This window comes from Mus pahari, chromosome 17 (assembly GCF_900095145.1).
Source record: "Mus pahari chromosome 17, PAHARI_EIJ_v1.1, whole genome shotgun sequence".
Lineage (NCBI taxonomy): Eukaryota > Metazoa > Chordata > Mammalia > Rodentia > Muridae > Mus > Mus pahari.
In genome coordinates this window covers 68012067-68026790 of record NC_034606.1, presented here as the reverse complement: position 1 = coordinate 68026790, position 14724 = coordinate 68012067, and the positions used below count along the sequence as shown (strand labels likewise).

General features: G+C 43.3%; 1 protein-coding gene across 1 annotated transcript in view; it reads right to left on the bottom strand.

Moving 5' to 3' along the window:
• Nckap1l (NCK associated protein 1 like) overlaps positions 1-14724 on the bottom strand; it is a 46011-nt gene that overhangs the window by 10225 nt on the left and 21062 nt on the right. The window contains exons 14-26 of the mRNA XM_021217421.2: positions 14355-14436; positions 14100-14158; positions 13745-13890; positions 12016-12148; positions 11654-11773; positions 9179-9324; positions 8754-8885; positions 5848-6066; positions 4399-4529; positions 865-962; positions 664-757; positions 449-531; positions 142-222 (exon numbers count right to left, since the gene is read on the bottom strand). Of these exons, the coding sequence (XP_021073080.1) occupies positions 142-222; positions 449-531; positions 664-757; positions 865-962; positions 4399-4529; positions 5848-6066; positions 8754-8885; positions 9179-9324; positions 11654-11773; positions 12016-12148; positions 13745-13890; positions 14100-14158; positions 14355-14436 (1524 nt within the window). The remainder of the gene's footprint in view (positions 1-141; positions 223-448; positions 532-663; positions 758-864; positions 963-4398; positions 4530-5847; positions 6067-8753; positions 8886-9178; positions 9325-11653; positions 11774-12015; positions 12149-13744; positions 13891-14099; positions 14159-14354; positions 14437-14724) is intronic.

Sequence of the window (14724 nt, the reverse complement as noted above, 5' to 3'; positions counted from 1 at the left end):
CTCCCTCTACCTCTCAAAGTCTGCCCACCCTGTTTCCCCACTTAAATCCCAACTCTTGTTCTTCAGAGCTCCTTACAAGATAGTACAGACAACCCCTGTCTTCACTAAGTCATCTAACTGAATCCTAAGTCACACCCCTACCTTAATGTCTGTGTCAGGGGTGACAAACTCCTTCAGACACTCAATGGGGCCCATGAGAAAAGGGCAGTGGGCAGAAAAAACCTAGAGAGAGAAAAAAAAGATAGTGAATTCAAAAACAGAGATCAAAACTGACAGAAAGGGGGCCTTGGCTTAAGAAGCCAGGATTCCAATCCCCATCCCCCAGGCCTGGAAGTTCTCTAAGTTCAGGTATCTGAAGAACCTCTGCCAAGCTCGGCCACCTCCCCTCCATGCTCACAATGATTCATGTAAACCCTATCTGCAGAGAGGCAATAACCTCCCCACTCACCTCCTGAAGTCCCTCTTGGGCCATGGCCCTAAAACTGAGAATCACCCCAATGATGGTCATTCGTTTCAACACATTTTCAGCCCCTGAAGAGAAAGTGTGTTGTGAGAAAAGAGAACAAGGGAGAATGGTGATGATTTTTTGCTTTTCCAGGCCCAGCCTAATCCCCAGCTCATCAAAGCCCCCAACATTCACAGTGTCTCCCTCGTAGTGTTTACCTGTCAGCTGGGGCAGCAGAGATGCCATCAATTCTGGCTTGCTGAAGTTGGATCTGATCTGGACAAGTATATCCATGTTTTCCACCACCAGCTTCTGCAGTTGAAAAAAACAGAGGCATACAGCAGGGAGATAAATCAGCAACGCTATCTTCCTGCTCCCACAGTGCCAAGGCAAGACCAGACCCCTGCCATACTGCCTACCTTCAATTCCACAATCTGAGAGGTCACATGCCACATCAGGTTTTCACTCAGGAACTTCATGCCATAGGGGCCAAGAATTTCAGCCAAGGCTCGCATCTCTGGAATAGAATTTCAAAGGGGACACAAGTCCTTGAATATTTAAAATGTTATCTAGGAAGGAAAGATTATGGGTAGCTGGTGGGTGGGGGGCAGGGAATCTCTAGTGCTACATATAGGTAGCAGGTCTGGCTGCCTATGGGACAATTTCCCCACTTCTCACTAGTACCTATAGGGTGACTGAACTCACATGATGATAGCTACTTTTTTCTTTAAAAAAAAAAAAATTGGTGTGTCTGTGTACCCAAATGTATGTGCACCATGAGCATGAAATCCCCACATAGGCCGGAAGAGGACATCAGATCCCATGAAGCCAGAGTTAAAGACTGCGTGGGTATTGGAGCTCAAACTCCAGTCCTCCAGAGGAATAGCTGGTGCTCTTAACTGCTGAGCCATCTTTCCAGGGCCCCATTTGTTTCTTATATTAATCTGCACTTCCCAGTCCCTTTTTCTGGGTTTTGCTATTGTTATCCTAGCTTTATTGGGTGTGAAGCCTCAAAGAAGTCACTAAACCTCTCAGAGCCACTTAGTTCCTCTGTAATGTGAAAAGAAATCATGAGTTCTTTGGAGGTGATGGGAGCATAAGAAATGGCAATGATAAACACTGCAGGAAACTTGGCGCAGATGAAAAGGAGGTATCTTACATGGTTGTTACCAAAGGCCCTATGCGGTTTTGAGGCAGAGGCACGTCACCATGGCTTTACAGGTGATGAGATTAGGTGCTTGACCAAGGTAAGTTAATCACATCAGAAGGATGTCCAGAAACCCCGTGCAAAGCCCTCCCCTCCATCCCTGCAGAGACAATGCATATGCATCTGGGGTCTCGTTTCTCAGACCTCTGGTATTTAATATCTCACTGGCCCAGTTTCCCCCTGAGCTGCCTTTTCTTTTTCATAATCAGCACACATTCCCCAGAGTCTCAGTTCTTTTTTGCTTTAAATTATTTATTCTTCCAAATCTAGGCTTGCCCCTAAGGCTTTATCAGTCCCACCAGCCTGCTTTTGCCCTTTCTGAGTTAAATCAAATTTGCCTGGGGGGATCCCAGGTTGGAAATCCTAGTGGCAAGCTCATATGGAAGAGACTCTGGCTGTGATCTTTGGCTATGGGCCATTCCAGCATAAGAGACCAGAAGTAATAGGAGAGCAGAATAAGAAAGACACGTTCAGCATCTTTAATCAGAATTCAGAAAGGAAGGGAAACTGGAGTTCCTAGCTGCAGTCTTTGGAGGAAGGTCCAGTTAATGCCATTCACCTCCATCAACTACAGAAGAACCAGGGTTAGCCTTGGTCACTGCAGTTAATGTGATGTCTGCTCCAAAGTAAATACTAGACATTTATAGAGTCACCAATTTACAACCACAGGACTAAGCTGAGAATTGTAAAAGGATTTTACAATTAACTAGCCACCTTAGAAAGCTAACACTGCTGCCTGAGGGGGAAAGGGTCAAAATTGCCTTCTCTGAAACTAATAAAAAGGTAGCAGGCTGGTCTACTGGGTGGATCTGAAAAACCCTCTACTCCAGCCATCACTACCCCCAGTTAGTAACCCTATGGCATCCTTTTCTTCTTATCTATCTATTTTTGAAGTAACATTACCCCATCACCATGGCAACCCAGACAAATTGGGGTGGGGGTGGCAGAAGGGTGAATGTGCACTGCCTCCCGCTGCTTGTCAGTTGTCAGCAAGACCTAAAGCAGGTTTTAGAGGCTGCCTACAGCTTGTGGGTAGAGCTGATGAAAGGGGGCATCTAAAACCTGCAGCAGGCAAAGTATAGTCTGTTTACGGCTAGAATGCAGGGGATAGTAAGGAGGCAGAGATGGAAAACAAAGATATGTACTTTGGCTTCCTTGCCTTTCCCAGAAAAGGAAAATGAAGAAGTCTGAGTCGTGAGATACCTCTGCCTATCCCATGCACAATCCATCATTTACATGGAGGTGAGAGAAAGAGGGATGAAATGGGATCCTTCACTAATTCTCAGTTGGTACCACAAGTCTTAAGAAGGAATTACAGGGTTTCAAGTCCTCTTTTTAAAAGGGAATAGCTTATTAAAAACAATGAATTTATGAAATTCTTGGGCAAATGGATGTATCTGGAGGATATCATCCTTAGTGAGGTAACCCAATCACAAAAGAAGTCACTAGGTATGCACGCACTGATAAGCGGATATTAGCCCAGAAACTTAGAATACCCAAGATACATTATGCAAAACAGAAGAAAACCAAGAAAGATGACCATTGTGTGGATACTTCATTCCTCCTTAGAATAAGGAACAAAATACTCATGAAAGGATATAGGTACAGAGACAAAATTTAGAGCTAAGATGAAAGGATGGACTATCCAGAGACTACCCCATTCGGGAATCCATCCCATCATCAGCCACCAAACCTAGATACTAATGCTCATGCCAGCAAGATTCTGCTGAAGGGACCCTGATATTGTGGCCTCTTGTGAGGCTATGCCAGTGCCTGGCAAACACCGAAGTGGATGCTCACAGCCAGCTATTGGATGGAACACAGGGTCCCCAATGGAGGAGCTAGAGAAAGTACCCAAGGAACTGAAGGGGGAATGCAACCCTGTAGGTGGAACAACAATATGAACTAACCAGTACCCCCTGAGCTTGTGTCTCTAGCTGCATATGTAGCAGAAGATGGCCTAATCGGCCATCACTGGGAATAGAGGCCCCTTGGTCTTGCAAACTTTATATGTCCCAGCACAAGAGAAGGCCTGGGCCAAGTAGTGGGAGTGGGTGGGTAGGGGAGCAGGGGAAGGAGGGGGGTATAGGGAACTTTCGGGATAGCATTTGAAATGTAAATAAAGAAAATTTTAAAAAAGCGAATAGCTTTTCAAGTCACCATACCTCCCTATCTGTACACACACACACACACACACACACACACACACACACACTTGACAGTCTGAGTTAAAGCCCCACCATTTATGGATGTTCGATCTCAGCACCTCCCAACTTCTCAGTGCCTTGGTTCATCTGGAAAAAGGGGATAGCAAGAGGAGTTCCCTTGAGGCTTTTGTGTGGCTTGAATTCTAGGTGTAAGCATTTAAAACTTGGTCTTTCACCATCTCATCAAGAAATCATCAAGGAGGAAGACTCCAGGACATCAGATCACCACTTAATATGCCTCCCATAAGAATGTCCTCAAACTTTAAATCCATCACCACCCTATAAGAATACATCCTTTCAGTGACTAGTGAGCCTGCCTAATTCCTAAGCCTCTATCCTTTTTTTTTCACTTCACCTTCATCCCCCCAAGCCTTGCTTTAGAATCTCTTTTTATGTGTCCCTAAAGTTGAGCAGAGTCCAGCGGAGCTACCAGGAGAAGCACCAGATGGGCTTCTGGGAAAGCAGGAGGATTCAGGCCAAGCTACTGTTGAAGAACAAAGTTCAGCTCTGTGGCAAGGAGACCAGGGCTCTGGACTCACCAGAGATGTCAGAGAACTCCTCAGCACTGAAGTTCTGTTCACCATCTCGGGGAAGGCTGATGAAGGCTTGCATGGCCGGGGAGAGGACGATGGCTCCACTGCTCGCCTGTCTAAGGAGGCTTTCTAAGTACCTGTGGGGCAGGAGGAGAGGTGGGGTCAGGGAAGCATGAGTTAACATCCAGTCATTTCTCCCACCACCATGATAGAGTCAGGGAGATACCCTGCTAGGGACTGGAGTGAAGAAGAAAGACTGAAAGAAGACAATAAAGCAATCTATTTAACACCCTAAAGTCGTTGGATCAGAAGCAGAGATGTGATTCCACGTGGCCTCCAATCCGTAGGAATGCCACCATGCCTTCCATTCAGTGTCATGCATTGCCAGCCTTCAGCCTTGCTCGATTTCAACAACTGATTTTCCCTTGCTCTTACCCTCTCTGCCAGGTAAGTCAGGCTCACACTGGCATTTTTTAAAGTATTAACTGGGTTCCTCTGAAATACACCTAAGCTATATCCTCTCATAAGAAGGCTAGACCCAGGATCCCAGAATCCGATCTCAAATCTGACCTCTGGCTGAGAGCACCCATCACCCAGTCTTCTAATCTTCTCTTCTAACCTCTGGAAAAGTCAGGGGGCTCCAGCAGTGTCTGCAGACAGAGGCCTACCAACTGCAGCACTCACCCAGACACCAGTTCTGAGTTCGTATTTTACAGCGTGATGGCTAACCACCACTGAGCCAAACTCAGCTTCCAATCAGTGTTTTCCCCGTTAATTACAATTAGTTGTCAAATTAAAAATTTACATTAAAAAGTAATTTAGTGCAGCAGTATTCAGTGGGTAGTAGAAGGTAGCTATCTCTGTGAGAGAGGCAATCCTACTATAAATGCTCAAATCCCTAGCCTAGCTGGTAAAGTACACCCACCTAGCCAGGCTGGCCCCTTCCCAGTAGTCTGCTAAATTGATAGTAGATTTAAAGCGCCACCCAGTGGTTTGGGGAGGGAGAAATCTACCTCTTGGCTCGTTAAAAAGGTCAAAGAAAATGGTGCTGTCCAAGAGGGCCCCTTTCCCTGTTCAGAACAATCTACTGGACTTGGAATGAGGAGACAATGTGCAGGAGGGAGAGAAGCTAAAGCAAAAAAGAGAAATAAGAATGTCAGAAAGAAGTGGCAGGATCCTTTTCAACAAAAACAGTAAGAATCCAGAACAGGAAAGTAAGGGTTAGACATTAAGAGGAACACAAAGAGCTGCAGGGTTGATGTATAGAAGAGATGTAAAAGCTAGAACAGAAGGAGGTCCAGGTCTGCCTTTCATATTGCTGTCATCCACAAGCAAAAACAAACCTCCTCGCAGGTTCAGAGAGACGTTGCAGGTTAAAGTGCTTGATCATGAGGACCTACTGTGCAAGGAAAAAGTACTTGTAGACGTGAGACAAAAGGAAGAAAGAACACTGACCAGTTTGTGTAGAGGGTGGTAACAGTCTGCTCTCCAGATGAGTCCAGCGGCTGTGTCTGCTGCAGGAGGGCATTGCGAACGATTCTGGAAGCATCTGCGCCCAAAAACTGTGCCAATGACTGAATGAAACTGATGTATGCTTTGACTCCTGCCAACAGCTCAGAAGGCCTAAGGATCTCCTGGGTTGTGGCATTGTAGCCAGCCAAAGTCACGATGGCTCTAAGTGACAAAAGCCTTAATAATTACAAATATATTAACAACCACAGAAACAACCCTACATTCCTTATGCTACACATATTATCTCATTTAAACCACACAGTGACCCACTAAGGTAGGCACTAATATCCCTATTTTGTGGATAATAAAACTGAGTAAGTAAATCACTTGCTGAACATCACACAGCTGGCCGGTGGCAGCTTGGACTTGTGTCCATTAACATTTGATTCCTAACCATTTCTTTCTCTAGAGAAATTGGATCAGTTGGAAAAATACCCGAGCTTCCAAATGCCATCTAACTCTAAGGAAAGAATTAGTCCCAACTTCTGCCAATAATGGAAAACCATGCTTAGAAATCCTTGGAGACACAATGTAGTCCGAGGCTGTCATAAATGCTAGACCAGATAGAATACTGCAGCCTACATCCTCCAGAGAAGACAGAATAAATATCTGCTGCATACAGTCAAGTGCACAGTATGTTCCTTCCTCAGGGCTAAGATTTCCTGTGAGAGCCAGTCCTTTGACTTACAGCTTTTTCTTCATTAAGGTTAATAGCCACGGTAGAACAGACTCTTGTACGTCCCTCATTTGCACTACTATACATGAGTTCCTCAAATTCTTCCTAAGTTGTGAGATATTTGGAAGCCTTTGTTTGGTTGCCATTTTGGCAAAATGTTTATGGCAGAGCTTCAGGAAGCTCTTTTCCCACAATGAATGGGAAATTTTAGAACCTTGGGTACCTTGGGTACCGCTTAAAGGAAAATAACATAGAAGGGAAAGGTGAGAGGCAAACCTGATCAATATTGGAACTTTTAGCCATTTGTGGTGGCACACACCTGTGATGCCAGCATTCATAGCAGTAAAGCAGGAGAATTATGATCTAAAGTCTATCCTGAGCTACTTACTACTTAGGAAAGCTCTGTCTCAAAAAGGGATAGGGTAGAAGCTAACCTAATTCCAGAGAATTCAACATGCCTCTCAAAGGCACCAAACATGTGTGCAATGCACAGATACACATGCAAGCAAAACATCCACACACATGAAAAATAAAATAAAATTTCCATTAATTTTCTTTCCCAAAAACTAAAACCTCTAGACAAACCCTGGAGCTCTTGGAATAATGACCCTGTGAAGCAAGAATCAGAGATTCCAGGAAATTAATGATCACACCCTTACTGCTTCAGGGCCTGGAAAACACCACAGCTGCTGGAAGTGTGCACGGGCAATTATCACACCATCATCTCCTTGACATCGTGTGCAACTGAAGCACTTCCTCCTCTAGAGTTAATGTGTACAGAACAAACAAGCTAATTTCACTTCACCCAGGCAAAAACCCTAACAGGAAAATAAATCTGCATCTCTCACAGTCAAAACACAACTTATAACTGGTCTCCTGCTTCTGTTCTTATTCATGTTGATAAAGCCAGAGCAAACTGTGGGCACAAATCTCATTACAGCTTTGCTCCAGATGAGCAAAGTCTGCATGTCTAGATGCAGCCCAGTCCTTACAGTATTCTGCACAGTTGCTCCACTGCTGTTTAACCTCACATCCCACCCAGCTCACTCGGACTCTCTTTCTGTCATTACTCTGCCTCCTTGTCCCTTGAATATGTCTCCATCTCAGCCTTGGATATACTGGTTATTATGCATACAATGATTGTTCCCAGAGTCACATACCATACCCAGCTTTATAGTTGTTTCAGGAGTTCATTCGGATGTCATTTTTTTTCAAGGTGGACACTATAAACATACTATCTAAAACTGCATCAACTCCTTAACATACATATAACTTCCTATGACATCTCCCTTCCCTGCTTTATCTTTCTGTTTAGCATTTATCGCTAACCTGACATGTATGCTACTCGCTTATTTTGTTAGTCTGTTTCCCCTTCTACAAGATAAACTTCACGGGGCAGGGCTATGTTTTGTATGCTACTTTATCAACAGCCTCTAGAACGGTCCTAACACATAGTAGGTGTTCAATAAATACTTGTTAAATTAATTGCTCCTATTTGAAGACAAAACACAAAAGGACAATGAATTAATCATAATCATTTCTCTTGATCCCCTAACTACAGTGCCTCAGACATAAGTAGTATCCTTCCTTCTTCAGAAAACAATGGAATGAGGGGCAAAGTACAGGAAGGGAATTTATTTAACTAAGGTTTATTATATGGCAGGAACTTAGCACTCATAGTAATCTGTATTTGTCTACTAACCCTCAATTTCAGGTCATTCTCCATGACCTACAAGGTAAATATCATTATCCTAGACTGAGTAGGAAGGAAACTGACTCCCATAAGTTAGATAATCTGCTCCATTGTTATAGCTAATGGCCAGGATGTGGGCACAGTACTGCAGGATGCACCCACTCTTCACTCGTTCCCCCCTTTTTAGGGTCTTGTGTAGTCAAGCTGGCCTAGAATTCTCTAGGTAACCAAGGATGACCATAAGCTCCTGACATTCTAGCCTCTATCTCCCAACTGCTGGCCTCTCTGCTCACTCTACCAAAGAAGGGGGGATAGACCAGCTGCTCATCAAAATCTACAGAAGTAAGGCTCCTTTTTCTTTCCCACGGAGGAACCAGACTGTATCAGAGTCTCTAGCCTGTGACATGACCACCAGGATGGATCTAACAGAGTCATACTGAAGACTGCCACAGAATACAAACATGGGCCAGAGAGTGCTACCTGTTGAGCCTGGCCTCCAGGTGACTGCTGAGATACTCAGATGGAAAGATGGTGTGTTCAAACACAGAGAAACTGTGCACATGATTCATTGCCAGTGCCAATTCAGTCAAGTTTAGATGTAGTTTGTCCATGCTGAAAGGAAAAAAGGAATTTGATTATGGTGTTGGTCTGGTGCTGTCCATTGGCTTCTGGGAAGGAAATGCCAGGCTGTGTTGTTTGGAGCCCTGCTACTCTTGAGAGACACTCAGCCTAGAATGGTACACACTGATGTTCTTCAAAAGCAACGTGGGAAACGCACCTAGGTGCCTTTTTATATCTGTCAATTCACACCACCTCCCCTACTTCCACCTCCATCACATTCCTTCTTTCCCTTTTCTCCCTCCTTTAATACAGCACCGTTTGACCCTCAGGAGCCAGACCCTCACTTAGTGACAAGACTGCGGTTCTTCCGATGACTCTCTGCTCCTGGCTTGTCCCTCTCAGGCTCTCCTTTCCTGGGAGCCTGCCTCTGCTTCATGGACTTCTTGTTCTTGGCTTTGCTGATGGTGGTGGCACAGTGCTTAGGTAGAAGCTTTGAAACAGACACGGTGGAGAAATGAGCAAAAGTCATTGCTAACAGCTGAGAAAAGACTCTTCCATCGTCATCTGCTCCTCTCCCCACCCACCTAGCTTCTCTTTCTCTAGTGGGGTCCTTTTTAGAATATGTTCACCTCTTCCTGTGTGTTCATAAATTTTTCCCTGTGTACAGCCTCAAACCCTGAGATGCCAGTGTCTTTCAAGGATCAAAGCACTGCTCCCCTACCCACATCTGAGGTCTTTCCTAACAGAAAAATTTAAGGGAAAACAGTCAGAGCCAAAACTCCACTTACCTTGTTTTGCAGGGTCCCAAAGTGAGGAAACAATACTTTTTGCTAGATAAACCTATCATCTCACCAGCTATACCCCTTCTTGTTCTGTCTACTGCCCAATCTACCACGGCCCTCCCAATTCTCAAAGTTCACATGTTCAGTATCCTTTCCTTGTTTCTTCTTTTTCTTAAATATGTATATATGTATTTTTTTGCTATCTAGCTCAAACATCAATCCTCCATTTCTTCTTTCTCTGTGTAGCCCTACAGAAAATACAAGCCATCACTTGATACTCAAATTGCTTTAGGGAATCACTTTGGATGAGCCACACAAGAAAATTAATTTTGTAATCACACTTCCTATTCTTAAATCCAAACTCAGTAGATTCAAAAAATTCAAAAAATAAAATAAAACCCACCATGGTAGACAACGATACTTTAATACAAAAGTATTTATGGCTGGTTAAAAAACCAGTACCCAAAGATATAACCTTAATAGTAATAGCATCAATAATTATTTACTCAAAATGTTAACTCTGAAGGGCCAATACTTGCTTACAACAGTTCTGTGCACAAATAATTATTCACACAAGGCTTAGTCATTCCTGACACAGCACTGAGTAAGCCTGTCCACCATACATGTAGTAGATATTTGTAGAGTATGATGAATACAGCTGTAAGAATCCTCACTTATTTATCTTCTGTGCATCAATTACTTACATTCTTTTAATCATGTATTTGTATTTCCCTTACCTACACTGGGACATTCCCTTTTTTTTTTTTTTTTTTTTTTTTTTCTTTTTTAACATTTCAAATCATTTCCCGAAAGTTTTTTTTTTGGTTTTTCGAGACAGGGTTTCTCTGTGTAGCCCTGGCTGTCTTGGAACTCACTCTGTAGTCCAGACTGGCCTCAAACTCAGAAATCTGCCTGCCTTTGCCTTGGGACATTCTCAAAGACAGGGATCATATACCTTCCTTTTTAATCTTCACTCCAAACTATTAGCCTAAGAGGTTAGTGTCCATCAAGTTTCACACAATACAAGTGCTAACATTTATTGGCTGCTGTATATACAAAATATTTAGTGTACTCTATTTCATTTAATCCTTATTGCAACTCTGTGAAAAATGTAATTTATCCTTACTTGACACATAAGAAAATGAAAAGGCTGCATGATACAATGACTGTTTATCTGTATTCACAAACTTAGACATATTACACATGTACAGACACACACACACACTCACACCTTACTTCCTCTCCTACAAAAGTTGCTACTATTCTGACTCAAATCCAGGAAGGGTGAGTAGTCTGGGAAATTCAAGGCTCCATAGACAAGAACAAAATTAACTTCTTATTTTCTGATTAACTCCTGATTTTCTGAAATATAGGCTGATCTAATCATGACTAGGTGCCATGAGTCAGTAAAGGGAGAAAGACAAAACAAACAAAAAAAAAAAACCAGAAGACAAGAAAGTAACCCTGGAGATTAGCACTAGAGTGGTTGAAAATGTCCAGTTAGTTGTAGACTGGGATGTTGATGAACAGAAAGATTAGACAAGACAGAGATCTGGGACCATTGTCAAAAGTATGTGCGCACCATGCAAGAAGACAAAGTTCATCTCCCAAAACTCTCCAAATGGAGCACAGATTTTAATGGAGTTTAACTGCTCAAGTAAAAGTGTTTTCAGGTATTTCTATTCACTCAGTGTATCCAACATACCACAACATCATGTGCAACCAAGGGTAAAACAAAACCACAAACATTAAGATGTGTGTGTGTGTGTAACTCAGTTGTGGAGTTCTACAGCATGAACTTTGGAGAAGGCTACCTCAGGTCACAATGCCAAAAGGTTGTGTGTTGTGATTCTAAGCCCAAGAGATTATTTGAAGTGACTGTACTGATAAAGGAATCCTGGTCTAAACCAAAGTTCACAAAAAGCCCTAGGCCTACTCAAGAAATGGAGAATCTGACCTGTGAGAGAGAAATGAGAGTGGTCTGAGGAAAAAGGCACTGAAGGTAAGAAAGGAGACTGAACCAGGATGAGGGGATACCTGTTCATTCAGGTTCCGCTGTTCAGCACATATCTCAAGCACACAGTTGCTGGTCTGCTTGGCCAGCTCTTCCAGGAAGGAGTTACAGTGGTGAAGACCGTGGTTCTTCAGGTGAGGGTACTATGGAGAGGACCGGGAAGAAACACATCATAAGGAGGACACATCCCGTCCCCATACTGCTCTTGCTCTTGCCTGAGCCATCTTCCTCTAAAGAGAGGATACATTCTAAATCAAACGGAGATGTTTGGGACTTATTCCTGTTCTCTTCCCAGGATCAAAACCAACCCCTAGAACTATATTTTGAGAAACAGAGAAGAGACAGGTCTGGAGATGCATTAGAGCTTGAAAATCAAGGTATCAACCTCCTCTGGGCACATTTCATGAATGCAGTGGACAAAATGAGCACAAATCAGGGGGAAGGCGATGGTATATCGAAGCATGGTTGGTTCCTCCAAGGTTGTAGCAAACATCTTCTCAAAGGTACGGAGATGAAAGCTGCAGAGAAAGAAGAAGACTAAAAATCAGGGGTTTTATAACCAGACCCTTTCAACAATTTTCTTCTTTCTATTTGCCACTTCCTTCATCCTTTCTGTCCTAGAGGTAGAAGGGAACCAAAGAATCTTAACCTTTTCAGAGTCTTGCAATGGCTTTCAGAGAAGTGCAATGACAGCCTTGCCTTTTCTGAACAAAATTCACAGTTCCCCCATCAGTCATCACCTGATTCAGTCATCTTCTCTAATTCATTAGTTTCAAATTCACATTCCCTCAAAATATTACACTAGAGCTCCAGAAAACCTAGTTGAATTGCATGAGACTTGCCTTTCCTTCTTAATTATTATGTTTATGAAGTTATAGTTCTCCATTTCCATAGACTGCAAAGAGCAGACATGACCATCATGTTTTTTTTTTCTTGTTTTGGTTTTTTTGGGGGGTTGGTGGTTTTTGTTTGTTTGTTTTGATCCTTCAAGGAGTAGAGTTACACACTACAGTGATCAACTACTTATTACCAAGTATCATCTGTTGAAGACAGATAAGTATTCATTCTCCAACAGTCATATTCTCCAGCCCTCTCAGTTCTTACTTCCCCAACACTAAACTTCCACAACATTCATGATTCCTTTATTTTATTTTAGGTTTTTGAGACAGGGTCATACTTCACAGCCTGGGACTCACTAGATAGCCTAGGCTAGCCTAAAACTCACAGCAATCCTCCTACAGCAGAACCTCAAGTATTCATGTTTTGGGGGGTTTTTAGATTAGTCTCTTTGAGACCCATTCTTTCCTTCAGCTCATAAAGTAGCCAAGAATGACCTTGAATTCCTGATCCTACTGTCCTTACCTTCCAAGTGCTGAGATTATAAATATGTGTCACCACACCTGGTTTCCTGTCTCTTAAATCTAAATGTCGTACATGGAGAGATGGCTTGGTAGTTAAGAGCATTTACTGGCCTTTAATCCCAGCACTCAGGAGGCAGAGGCAGGCGTATTTCTGAGTTCGAGGCCAGCCTGGTCTACAAAGTGAGTTCCAGGACAGCCAGGGCTATACAGACAAATTCTGTCTCAAAAAAAAAAAAAAAAAAAAAAAAAAAAGCATTTACTGCTCTTTGAAAGGACCCAGGTTCAGTTCCCAGTACTCATATCAGGTGGCTCACAACTACCTATATAACTCCAGCTCCAGGGCATCCAGCACGTTCCTTTGTCCTTTGTGGGTACCCACACACAGGTGGAATACACACAGAGAGACATACGCTCATACCCATAAATGAAAGTAAATATTTGAATTATAGTGTCCTAAGAATTTAAAATAGCAACAACAGAAAAAAAAAAAAAAACTAAAGAAGTTTACAAGAGAACATGGACACATGCCTTTAATCCCAGCACTCAGGAGGCAGAGGCAAGCAGATCTATATAAGCCAACCAGAGTGAGTTTCAGGACACCCAAGTCAGTCAACACAGAAACTCTGTCTTGAAAACTCCAAGAGAGAGGAGAGAGTGGGAGAGAGAGAGAGAGAGAGAGAGAGAGAGAGAGAGAGAGAGAGAGAGAGAGAGAGAATGAATCAAGTGACCGATGAAATCAGAAACAGGACACACCAGAAAGTAGAAAGGTCAGAGGTTTCCACCAGCATTTTCTCTACTGAGTCCAACATCTGGGAGTGAAAGATGATGAGGTTCATGACCTTGGCTAAGTCAGGGTTCTCATGCAGGTGCAAAGGTGCCTTCGACACGCTGGTATATGCCTGTGGTTGGAGTTGGGAAGAGTAGAAAAAACAAGACAAATGAGATGAAGCTGAGCCTTGGGGGAACAGTCTGATATGGGTGTGTTGTGTCCTGTCTTGTCAGAAGTTTTCAAGGATTACTTATTCTCTGAGCTCAAGAAATTAAAAATGGTGGAGAGACTCAGACGAAGAATCTGAGAACGGAGGCCACCACCGGATGAGAGCCTTACCTGTAGGCGAAACCAATCCAGCCTTAATCCAGAAAAGTCAAATTTCTCTTCATTGTCAACTATAAAAACAAGCAAATGTAAAAGAAAGTTATTTAAACAAACAAACAAACAAAAATCCAGCACCAAGCACTGGCTGCACAGGATGGCAGCCTCTTCAGAGTTCTCTTATCCAGGGCTCTGGCTGACAGACCAGTCTTCCAGGAAACCTGTGTCTGCCTCGTAAGAGCTCTGCTGCCTCCTCCCTCCACCACTTACCTTGCTTGAGATTCAGAGAGGACAGTGTACTAACAAACGAGGACATAATGACAGACTCCTCCTCCGGACACACGGACAGATTCTGAGAGAAAAGTAGAAGGTGCAGTCGGTGCTCACAGGTTCATAGGATGGAAAACACAGCCACGGGCTCAGTCAGTGTGTGAAACTGAAAAGAACTGTTGGCTACCCAGGACAGAAAAACCCATGCAAGGGACAGACAGGGCTGCCTAGGATTCCTGCCGTGAGGCATGCCGTTTCTCTTCATTTTCTTTCCTCTTGCTTAGAGGGAAGAAATCTGGTGAGACCCTTCGTCTGTAGTGTACAGCAGCCTTTTGAGACCCTTCGTCTGTAGTGTACAGCAGCCTTTTGA